The following is a 12,148-nucleotide window of genomic DNA, read 5'->3' on the forward strand; positions in this document are numbered from 1 at the left end:
AAAAAAAAAACAACCAACTTTTACAAGACATTTCTCTTTTTATTTATTTTAGGAGGGTGGGGACAAGACAGAAGCACGTACAAACACTGTGGTAATGAAGGACAACATATCACGGTTAACTTTTGTACTCGTAAAAGACTGAAATCTAAGACATACATTTACACGATGTAATATAAGACTACATGCAAAGTGGAGTTTAAATGATTTAAGGTTTTGTATATTTAAAAAACAAAACAAAACAAATACTTGTGAGAGCCAAAATGATTTCATGCTATTTAAAGGCGCGTTTAAGACTGATAATACAAATATAGAGTATAAAAAGAAATCTGGGGGGGGGGGGCAGTGATCTTAAACATGAATTAATAACAACTACAAAAATAAAAAAAAGTTACCATCAGTGGCGTAATAAACCTCTCATTAGTTGGAAAACACTTGGGGAGCCTGTCAAACTGAATGTAGTGTCATAACTGTGCAGGAATGTGCACACATACGTCAGCCAACAATAAACAAAGAGACAAAGAAATTCCTGACTGCTCTTTTGAGTGTTTTGTAAGGATCAATTTACTCTGTTAGTCGCACAATCTTCTCTCTCTCTCTCCTCTCAAAGGCACTAAAATAAGGCGGGGGACTTGTCACGTGACCGAGTCCTTTACACTTTGCCCTGAATTTGTTAACAAGTACAGAAAGGTAGGAAATGTAAACATATTAGACGGAGACCAAACTCGCAGGCGGGGGAGGAGAGCGTTTGGCAGAGAGGAGAAATGTACACAACCCAGACTTAAAAAAAAAAACAACAACAACAAAAAAGCGGAGAGACAATGCAGCGCTGAGACGCAGCCGACACTGGAAGGAGGCGGAGGGGCCACAAAGATAATAAACTAAAACTAATCCCTCCTCCAAACAATCAGAATCAGCGCCGCTGAAAATATCGTTTGGGGAAGGCTTTACGTTTGGTTTAAGAAAAAAGAAAAAAGAAAAAAGGAAAAAAGGTTTTCCAAAAAGATTTGAAATGGACAACGGCTTCCTCTCGCTATTCCCTTGATGTTTTCCCTTTCACTCCATGTCTTTCCCTCTTACTGTACAGTGTATTTTCAGTCAGCACTGCTCGGCCCTGGACGAGGAACCTGCCTCGTCCGAAAAACACAACGACGCGTGAAAACCGGAGCAGCGCTCGTCCACGGCGGCCCGCGGCCCTCAGAATGGCGTCGGAATTAATGGGGGCGGGGGGGGAGTAGTTTCACATTCTCAAACAACATGAGATCAGACCGAAACGTGGGGACCGTGAGTTAGTTGGTTAGTTAGTTAGTGATGAATAAGAAAGATTAACCTGCTGCCAGCAGCAACTTCCGTTCAGGCAACTGTGTGTGATAACCAGGCGCCAGAGACACGACACGCATCGCAATACAGGGAAAAAACTAAACAAAAACAAAAACAAAAGGCTCATCACACAGACACAAACGTGGCAAAGTTAACCGAGTATATGGCTGTATAGTAGAGCAGTCAGCACTTTAGACAAGCAAGCGACACGGCTTTTTTTTTTATTGCATTTCGTAACTTTTTGGCTCCGTCTCCTGTAGACGAGCAGACAACCAACAGCCAAACATCCTGCGTCTGTACACGACGGACACGCGCCTGCCTGAAGTGACGCACAACACACGCGCGCGCACGCACACGCACACACACAAAAAGAAAGGTGCAATGTCTGCATTAAACTTTGGGCTCTGTGTGTATCGCTGGAGTTACGGCCTAATCGCGCACACGCAAATCTCACTGGAGGACAAAGGTGCATTTTCTCACATATTCGACGAGCAGCTCTGTTCCAAGCCTACCGTGGTAGTTTGAAACTACCACATATGAAAAACACTGAACCGGGAAACCCACAGAATCACGCCCACTGGAGCCAGTACAGGCGCTAAAACAAAACGACGACAAACTTAAAAGGGCCAAAAGTGAAAATGTAAATTTTTGACTTTGTACTCATTTCATAACAACTTCTTTCTTTTAGGACAACAACTTGATGAAGCGCACCTTTGGCCCTGGGCAGTACTATTACGGGTTGGGGTAAGTAATTCTTAGCTTTGCCAGCAGGTGGCATCACAAGAGGAGCTCCAGCACAGAGAGGGCCTTGAAAAGGGTTTTTCTATTTTGATGACGGAATTACAAGTTGAAATGCTGAGGTCTGAGATACTGAGATAGCGCTATGACTTTAAAGTTGGTGACCAACCTGAGTTTTGTCTACTGAATAATACTAATACTACTACTACTAATAATAATAATAATTATTATAATAATGATAATAATAATGAAATGAATGTGTTCCTGTTGTCTTTTAAACCACTGTTTCAGACAACCCTGTTTCCAAAGACAGGCTGGGTTGGAGACATGAAGGGTTGAAAATATAGATCTCTTTAAAAGTGTCCCAGAACCTGCGTGGGTCTTGAATGGCATCGCGCTCTATAAGGTGATGAACCTCGTCTTCAAACCTTTCACATTAAACACTCATAAACACTCACGGCCTTCTGAGTCTTGTGCAGTCCTTCTCCCTGTTTGTGTGAAGTCCCAACCCTTTGTTTGGAAACAGGGCCGTCCCGACTCATTAATAGCGATAAAGAGAAGAAAGCAAAACACTGCTGTAGTTTTTGACCACCAGGTATGGGGCGTGGACACGGCCTCTCCTCTCAGAGGCGTCTACCTCGGGGTGAAATGGGCCGAACGTGAAACCATCTTCTCCAGAAAAAAAAAAAAAGGTGCTCTCGTCTAATGATGACGCCGAAACCGGAAAAGTGAAACTGAATGACCTGCAGATCCTCTCTCGCCTCTGCTTCCCTTGCTCTCCGCTTCTTCTCTTCCTCCCACTTCCTCCTCGGGACTCCTCGCTGCTCCAGCCGCACTAGTGCGGCAGCGGGATGAGCACCTCCACGTAGTTGAGGGGGAAGAATCCCGACTGGCCGTTGATCATTCCTTCGTACCAGTTCTCGTCGATCTGATTGGTCAGGGTGATGATGTCGCCCTCGCGGAAGCCCAGCTCTCCCTCGTTCTCCGGCTCAAAGTCGTACAGGGCCTTGCAGCTGGGCTGCTCCAGGGCTGAGTGCATGCAAGCAGAGAGAGGATGGCGGGCATGAGAGTGGGAAGATGCAATTCTTTTTCTTTTTTTTTGGCCTCTGAGAGTGAGCGACGCTCTCGGAGCAGAGTGACGGGCTACAACCCTTCAGGAAAACATAAGCTAGTAATATTACTCAATATAATATAATAATAATATACTCAATACTGCAGTCGATGCCACGGTAAAATAGCTGCGGACTGAAACCCCCCCACAGTGTTTTGACCTCACATTCCAGTTTGAGTGACCTCCCCCCCCTCCCTTATTGATCATTTCCTGCATGGCTCACCCTCTCAGAAGAGCAGTGCGGCCGGCCAGCCGAAACACACACCCACACACACACACGCACACACGCACGCAGCTGAACAGTCTTCCTACTGTACTGAGTTCAGCCTCCAGTCTGTGTGAGGTAGACAAACTGCAGTCATGCAAGTGGCAGGCTGCCCAGCGGTGTTTAAGTTTCACTTCAGACCAGTGGAGGTCCACCACCACCAAACACAACACGAGCAGCCTCCACACTGCAGGTGTGGCATCGTCCAGGTGCTGCACAGGGTCAGCGCAGTCCAGCCTGACTCCAAGCAGCGACATCAGCATGGCATTTGTAAGACAAAGTGTCCTCCTCTATGTTGAAATCCGCAGATTTTCTCTCCAAATTTTACACGCAGCTCTTCGTGATAGCCCGAACATAGGAAACTGTGGGAACGCAGGCAGCTGCGTCACGCTCTCGTGCGCAGCCGCACCAACACGCAGCTGGCGGCGAGACGGCAGTGGGCGCTGTGGCCAGTCGAACTGGACAGCCGCGTATCAGAGACGCTCGGGTGAAGCCGCACGGAGCCGAGCTGTTCTCCAGGGAGGCCTGGGAGAGACGGCATCACGAGCTGCAACATTCACAGAGGGGGAAAAGCAAATAGATGAACTGCGATCCTTGAAAGTCAGTTTTTCCTGAGTAGTGATGAATGAAAAATGTCTTTGTCACAACTGATTTTCACAGTTCTTAATTTTAATGTTGTAAAAAATTGTTAAAGTTCTAATAATAAAAAAATGGAGGTTTACCTGAAGCCTAAACTGACCTCAACTCTTTGCCTTGCAAAAAAAGCATATGGCACTTGATTTCATCCGGTGACACTATTGGTGTGTGTAACACCACCGACTATTTAGGCTGCCATATTAGCGACTGAATACGCGTAAATACCGTTGGCCGAGTCGATGATGTAATGATCACCACTGACTGCAAGGGAAATGCACTTTAAGATGAAAGAGGAACAAAAAATACGAGAACTGGAGCAACTTCACTGTATGGCTCATTTCTATCTGGAAACGAGACAAAGAGGAAAAACACATTGCGTGTGTGTGTGTGTGTGTGTGTGTGTGGTATGACGTTTCACTGCTGCTTGTCTAATGGCCAGTCTTGTGTTCAAGGTAATGTAAATGTCTCATTCCTCACTGCCTTCACCAGTGTTTGTCCCCACTGAAACTCAACAACAACACAGCCCACTGGAATGTCAGCCTAAATGGTAATTTGCAGGGGAAAAAAACAAAAGGGTGACATCCCGTAATTTGTAAAATTGTGTATTCACTTTGTCACCCTGCTGATGTCGACACAACAGTAATGTTGCATATATCTGTTATTTTCCCCTCCTCCTCCTGCTCAGTGCAGGCAGAGCGATCGAATCATACGAGACCTCATCTGTGATCGCATGTGCCTGTCACCAAAGGATTCACATGAAAAGATCGCGCTTGGAAATTGAACTGAAGCAACTTGGATCAATATCGAACCTTTTCCTATCAGAAACTGTGCAGGCAGGTGGCGGCATGAACAAACCTGCTGCTGGCCGTGCCACTATCAGCGCCTCACAGTGTGGGTGTGCCAAAGGGCCAGGCTGGCTAACAGAACGGAAACATCTGATGATGTCACGGTTGGGAGGGGGGGGGCAAGGTCGGCAGGTCAAACGATCAGCAGATATCAGGGTGGAGCACACACATTTGGACACACACTTCCCGCATTGTGCACACAAACAAGACAGACATTTTCTTTGGCTCAACCACTGACTGACCAGTATCAACAGCCAGGACGCCTCAGTGAAAAAAGAACAACCAAACCATCTCTGACTCAGTTTGGATGTCTAAAGCCATCAATGTTTCAGTAAGACGGTGCAAAGCAACAAACAACAGCAAAATAGTGCTCTGTTTTCTGTGTGCATTAACCAGAACAGCCAAGTGCTTCACAGGTATATTGTGCTGATTCCAACACATAGGACAACATGTGACATTTGGGAGGCATTTTGCTTTTTCCTACCAGAGTTGCGTGAAGGAGGCGGGGCCATCGAGCTTGTGTAGCCTCCATTTGAGTGGTTGACGTCTCCAAAGTCAAAGATGGGTTTGGGTTTAGGTGTGTATTCACGCTTTGGCCGATTCTGCGCTTCAGTCATCCTAGTTAAAACAAATAAATAAAATAAAAACAGTTATAAAAACAGCAACAGAGGAGAAAAGTCCTGAGCAGAGAAGTGCACACTGGAATGAGCATCGTGTGTCTTTTGCCGTGAAGCTACCTGTCTCTGAGCTTGTCATAAAGCTCATCCAGCACCTGCATGGCCTGCTTGTGGTACTGCAGCTGGGACTCCACCAGTGATGAGAGCTGGCTCACCTGCTCAATCTGCACAACAAAGACAGAGGCCCAGGTTAGCTCGGATGCTCCCGTGCTATACACATTTTCTGACTCCAGCAGGGCAGACGAGCCCAGGCAATTATCCTTTGTTTACAGCCAGCACGTAAAAAAAAAATACAAGTTCTGGCTTCTTATCAAGACTGAACAATGGGACCGTAAAACGTTGGGGAGAGATGTAAACTAGGTAGCCGTGAGGCGATCCAAAAACACACAGTGCAGAAGTCCTGACTTCGTCATGTGCTTCCATCACCTGCATCCTGGAGGGTCTGAGGATCAAACCAACCGCTCATTCTCCAATACTGGGACAACAGTATTCTACCAAAGCCACGGCAGGTCAGAAGCCAAGCGTCTCTGTAGTCGGCACTGTTTTCTATCAAACAGGTGGACTTCTTGTTTTCACAGCCGTGTGTTTATCCAGTGGGTGTGTGTTGAGTGTTCACGCAGCTCCCGATGGAAAGTAAAACAGTGCGGCCGTGGCAGCACAGTGTCCAGAAGAATTCTTGCCTTCTTTTTAAATGCAAAACGTATTCTCTAAATCATAGATATTGGGCTGTGAAGCACTTAAGAGTGCTTTGGACATATTTAGATATACATATTCTGTCAGCTGTACATATTGATATGAATTGCTTATAAATGTTACCAACAAAGCGGCACAAATTCCTTAACAGTGAAATATAACAATGCAAATAAGGCTTTAGAAGGTCATGAAATAACAGCAGACTGCAAACAGTGATAAAATATGTCCTCACGTCAGTTTCCAGCAGGTTATACATGCTGTTCTCCGCCACGTCCTTCGATTCGTGAAACTTCTCCAGCGCCTGTCGAATTTCCTCGTCGGGGATCTTGCCCTGACGCTTCTTCTTGTAGTCGTAATCCAAGCGCCGGCCTTCCAGTTTCTTCAGGTGGTGCTAACACGTCAAGAGCCGCGGTTAATTCAGGACGGCCACACATGAATTAAATCATCGACAAATAAGCTGCGACAGCCCAAAGAAGCCAAAAAAGCCATTACGTGTATTTCTCTGAGGTCCTTTTCACAGAGCGTTTGCAGCGGATCGATGAAGTTCTGCTTGACGTCGATGTCCAGAGAGTCCTTGAACTCTGCCAGCCTCGTCATGGTCTCGCCAACATCAACCAGGGCGCCGCCTACAGCACAGAAACCCATTTATAGCAGTGGTTATAGCAGGTTTATGACACTCCGACGACAACTAAGAGCAGACAGCATTTACATAATTGTCACTGTGTAATTTTGGTAGGTTGCATCTACCAGAATTACACAGACATCATCGACCCAGTTCAATTTGTCCAGGTTTTTTAGACAACACACTCCAACACACACATTGTTCAGTCAGCTCAGAAACCGATTCCTCCTGACCACACACACACACACACACACACACACACACACACACACACACACACACACACACACACACACACACACACACATTACCAAAGCTAGTCTCCTCTCCGAGGTCCCTTCCATATTTGCCCATGCACTCTCCCAGCAGCCCCTCGGCCTGGGGGTAGCCAGGGTTCTTCACCTGGCCGCGGATCTTGGACATGGTGTTCAACATGGACAGTTTGGCTCGAGAGGCTGTGGACGACAGACATGCCTCGTGTTTTTAAAGAGTTTGAGGTGCCTGAATGAGGCCCAGTAGAAACACTCACCAGGGTTGGGCTGAAGGTACTCTGAGGTCTTAGAAATGACTTCCACTACTGCTTTACTGGTCACGTCTACTTTCTACAAGGAGGAGGGAGAAGTAAGCTCATAAACACTGAGGAACAGCAATAGCAAGGAAAGCCCATTTAGGTTGATACAAGCTTTTTGCCTAAAACAAATACATATTCGATGCAAAGAAATATTGCTAAAAAGACAAGAAATAAATCTTAGACACTGGTGTAAGTTTAGTTCAAAGTGATGGAATTACTCAGATGTTAGATTAAACAATAGACGCATTTCAGCTTTTAGATTAAGAATCACGATAAAACTAAATAACTGAAGTTGAACCATTTCAGAATTTATCCGACTCTGACAACACAAACGAGATTAATTCAAATTTTTGAATAAGGTCTAAAAATAAAAGTGACAGGTTTTTAAAGGTCTTATCCATGCAGTGGCTCTCTTACCCGTTCTAAGTCCCTGAAGTCATCGTCTAGTTTAGTTCCTTCGGCACCTCCGACTTTCTCACTAACCATCTGGCATGGGACAGGAGGGGAGCAGGGAGAGAGTGGAAAGGCCAAAAGGAAGGAGACTTTTTATGTGAGTGCAGAAAAGGCCCAGGATTCACCTCAGACATATACATATGACTTCTAATAAAAATGTATCAAACAGCACAAGGTACCCAAGTACAAATCTCACACAAATCTCACACTAACATTGTGAATAAGTTACACAAGCTGCAACGTGTGCCTTTGCTGCAGCCAAAAACAGCAAAGCCATCCACAGTAGTGACAACTCTCCAGGTAGTGACATCAATGACCACCCTGACAAATCCCAAAGCAACTTGACAGACTGGTGGGTAGCAAGACCCAGGACACTGCCATGGGGTGTGGAATCTCTGCTCTATCCCTGGAGCACACGACAGGAAGCCCCGGTTGGATTCAGCTCACAAGATAATGAAAGAGTGATCAAGCTTCAATTCCTGGCCCACTGGGAATCTCACGCTCTAGTCAACGCCTTAGGCCTGCTGCTTTAAATGCAATAAAAAGCTATGAGCAACGTATACTTGCACACATGACAGTCATGCCATCTGATTAGTGTAACATTGGTATTTATGTATTGACACAAGCTAAGAGAACGATAGCAACATCAGAAAACATCCACGAGATTAACAGCAAGATGTTTTGGTATAAACAAGCAGACCTAAGAGCTCCAGAACAAGATCTGGCAAAAACTCAAGAATTCTGAGGAGAAGAAGTATTCTCTCCTTTTTTAAGCTTTTAAACTGATATGCTGATTTGTCATAACATAATGTCAGGATTCAACTGAATAAAAATATTTCTCTGGAGTAAATATTAACATTTTTTTGAGTGAAAATCCCTCCCAGAAAATTAATTTTTGATGAAAGAATAGAAGAACAAAAATACATTTATCCTACTTGAATGGCTGGACACACACAAAGTCAAATATGTGAAATGCAGATTCACAGCTGTGATCTGAAACCTGATAGAGGAATAAACTGTCCTACTATTAACACTGCAATGACATGGGAAAACACAACAGCATAAGTATGAGAAAATCAGCTCGCAAACATCCGTGAACTACTTCTCTCTCACAACCACGTCGTCTGCTAGCTAGCTGAGGTCAGTGTGGTTGGGAACAAACTCTCAATGTCTAAAACGAGTTGGTTACCACAGCATATAAGCAAACCGTATTCTGTAGGTAGCGGAAATTGTATCAAGTTCAATGCGTTTGGATACGTGCAGTCACAGACGCTGTATAGCTTCATGTTAAATGGAACTGGTTCCAACGTCAGTCGTCTCAGCCTCTCCTTATCAACACTGCGCTATCAAATGCTTTAGAGCCCATTGTACTTAAAACACATTCAAACTAAAACTCTCCTGCCCATTTCCTGTCAAACTGAAAGTGTCAAGTGTCCTGTCTGATGTAACATCTCGCTCGGCTAGATGTTGGTTTAAAACCGCCAGAGTATGGCATCGTGAATACAAAGTGGGCTTAACCCCTAAAACAAGACAACTCTACTGCAAGCACAAGAGAGCAAATGTAGGCTTTCTGGTAAACTGTCTAGCCAAACAGTCAACAGCCAATGTGTCAGACTGAGGAGAATAATTTCTGTTGAACTTGTGAGTGAACATTACTTTTTTTTTTTCTTCTTCATCTTTTTTTTTTTAAATACATATACCGCTCCTTTAGAAAACTCATTGAAAATGTGACCTTTAATTCCATTTAGTTAATGCTTGGCATATCAGGCCATCCATCCTTTATATATGCACTGGGAGTGGTTAAGAGTTTCATATTTATCTGTAAGAATAAAAAAAAAGCAGAGGAAAGGCATTCAGCAAACGAAGGGGGTGGGGGGCATACAGGACAAAATACTGTCCCCACAGCCAACTTCCTGCATGTTTCCAGCGTGGTCAATCCAAGCCATGTCAGGAGTTAGTAACTCTGTTGGATTGTTGTTGATTGTTGTAGGTAGATATCTGACCAACCAACCAACCAACCAACTAAACAAAACAAGCCACAATTTAACTTCAACCTTCTTTAGTGAGTTACGCTTCAATACACCTTCACTTTCCTTTTCCTTTATAGTCTCTGCCAGGATTCGTGAAAGGAGGCCATCAAAACCCCCCTCATTTTTCTCAGAAGCAAAACCAAGGGGGGGGTCAGAGTCCGTTCCTGACAGGAAACTTCTGCCGAAACCAAATACTTTTCCTGCTTAGATCAGCAGGGTAGAAAGAGGGAAAAAAACGACTCAAATGCCTTTTCAACTGTCCCCGCCCTTGAAAAAAAAGAGCAGGGGAGGAAAAAAAATTTAAAAACATCCATAGCAAAGGTTCAATCCTACTGTAAGAAAGCCAAGGCAGTCACTGGCACTTCTTTTTCTTCTTTAAAATGTAAGAGTAGTTCAGAGAGCTGACCTTAATTACTGACCTGGCTTACCAGAATAAAAGACTAACCAAACACAGCTGGAAAATAAGTAACTGGGTCATCTTCCAGAGAAGCACCCCTAATTCAGGTGGAATTTCAACGACAGCAAGGGAGAAGGCCTCTCAGTGAAACCCAACAACTCATAACTTATGTGGGTCAACACATTATTTTAACATGTGCGACGTTTCGTGTCCTAGGTCATTTCTTGAATACTTTCTTGTTTCTCGTCTCGTTTTTGTTGTAGAGATTTGACTCACTCGGAGAGTCCCTGGGGGTCACAGAACTAGCTAATGTTTACCACAGGATGCTTTCATCCTCTATCTGATTCCCAGCGCTGGTGACTCGGCGAGCTTCACAGAAAGAACAACAAAACCGCGTACTTACTCATGAGCAAACAGACTTACACTATTAGTTAGTTTTGGCGTCAGATAATTAGCACCAATGAACTAAAAAGTAAACTAAGTAACGTTGGTTAGCTCACTGAATTTAAAGATGATATGAACATTTATTCACAACACATATTTTCCGTTCATTTGCACCAACTAAAAACCCAGTAGTGTATTAGAGTTGCAGCATTGCGTGAACTTTACTGGCTTAATAGAGCTACCAACAATAAACGTTTACAGCAAAAGTCCGTTATGAACTGCTAGCTCGCCAAGCTAACTGGGGCTAGCGGCTAACGATACATGACAGTTGCTAGCTAAGGCGGAAAAAAAAGTTTCACAAACCTGGCTGGCTTTGTAAAACTGCTTCTTCAAGCCCGCTACAGACATCTTGGATAGCAGTCTTCAGCCTCCGACGAAGGTGTAAAACGGCCGACGTCAAAAGTTAACTTAGAGAAATAGTTTGTAGGAATGGGGTGCAGTGAAAAAAAATGTTTAGGGTGAATCATAGGACCGCAGAGCCGTCACTCGAAGTCGGGACACGCCAACTGACCACGTCCACGTCGAGGGGAACTATTCGCACTGCCACGGCGGATAACGGGGCGACTTGTGACAAAATTTACCAAACAAAGTGATTGAGCCTTTGCGTAACTCGGAAAAGAAATTCTATGGAGAACTTATGACCGAGACTATCGTGTGGAAGAAATCTGCACCAGCCACTTCGTGGAAATCAGTTTCCAGAGTTTGCAGAGCGAACATCAAAATGACTCGTATGTTAGTGCACATTGCCCCCTGCTGGATTTGTTGGGTACAACATTTTTCTGACGACGAATCTATTTTAAATGTATTCGAATGCATTATATAATTGGATGAATGAATGAATGAGATACGCAATGATCTGTAGTCGAGCTGTCCAGGGTGTACCCTGCCTTCGCCCTGTGACAGCAGCCAAAACAGTTAGTTCTGTTAAGTCAGCATTGTGTTGTCACAAACAGCACTGATACCCCTTCCAAGGAAGTGACTACTCTCCACCAGGGGTTTGTTGCACCCTCTGGGATCGTCACCTCGTTCCTGCCTTGTTCAGGTCCCATAAACAGAAGGCAGATCTGCTGTTTTCTGGATAACTAGCTGTATGCCAGCTCCACACATGATGTATTTCCAGCCCTGTGGCCTCAGGGGAATTGGTTTCATAGTTATTAAATACATAAATGTTATATAATATAATCAAATGTGTCCTGACAACTACTTGTGGCACAGTGTGTGTGTGTCACCAACTCATGATTTAATTTCTGAAGTCAAATTGATGCCATAAACATTTTTTTTTCTTTTTTAGGAAATGTCAACAATATTACACTAAACTAGTGTAGTTGTGATTACTCTGGATTTCTCCT

General features: G+C 44.4%; 1 protein-coding gene across 1 annotated transcript; it reads right to left on the reverse strand.

The window, feature by feature from the left end:
* Positions 1-18: 18 nt before the first annotated feature.
* sh3gl1b (SH3-domain GRB2-like 1b) lies at positions 19-11,493 on the reverse strand. The gene is made up of 9 exons (XM_076039164.1): positions 11,103-11,493; positions 7,893-7,961; positions 7,434-7,506; positions 7,216-7,359; positions 6,775-6,908; positions 6,515-6,673; positions 5,650-5,753; positions 5,397-5,530; positions 19-3,084 (listed from the first exon to the last, which is right to left on the reverse strand). Exons 1-9 carry the CDS (start codon positions 11,145-11,147, stop codon positions 2,891-2,893), a joined length of 1,056 nt encoding a protein of 351 aa, XP_075895279.1. The 5' UTR covers positions 11,148-11,493; the 3' UTR covers positions 19-2,890.
* Between the last annotated feature and the right edge of the window lie 655 nt (positions 11,494-12,148).

Source organism: Nelusetta ayraudi, unplaced genomic scaffold (assembly GCF_046127955.1).
Source record: "Nelusetta ayraudi isolate G7.1 ecotype Tasmania unplaced genomic scaffold, CSIRO-AGI_Nayr_v1 ptg000059l, whole genome shotgun sequence".
NCBI lineage: Eukaryota > Metazoa > Chordata > Actinopteri > Tetraodontiformes > Monacanthidae > Nelusetta > Nelusetta ayraudi.

Excerpts from the sequence above, each read along its gene's own strand:
- sh3gl1b (XM_076039164.1), bottom strand. The coding sequence starts at position 11,147 with ATGTCTGTAGCGGGCTTGAAGAAGCAGTTTTACAAAGCCAGCCAG. Across the intron at positions 7,360-7,433 it reads GTACCTTCAGCCCAACCCTG|CCTCTCGAGCCAAACTGTCC; the intron begins GTGAGTGTTTCT and ends TGTCGTCCACAG. Across the intron at positions 6,674-6,774 it reads AGGACCTCAGAGAAATACAC|CACCACCTGAAGAAACTGGA; the intron begins GTAATGGCTTTT and ends TTGACGTGTTAG.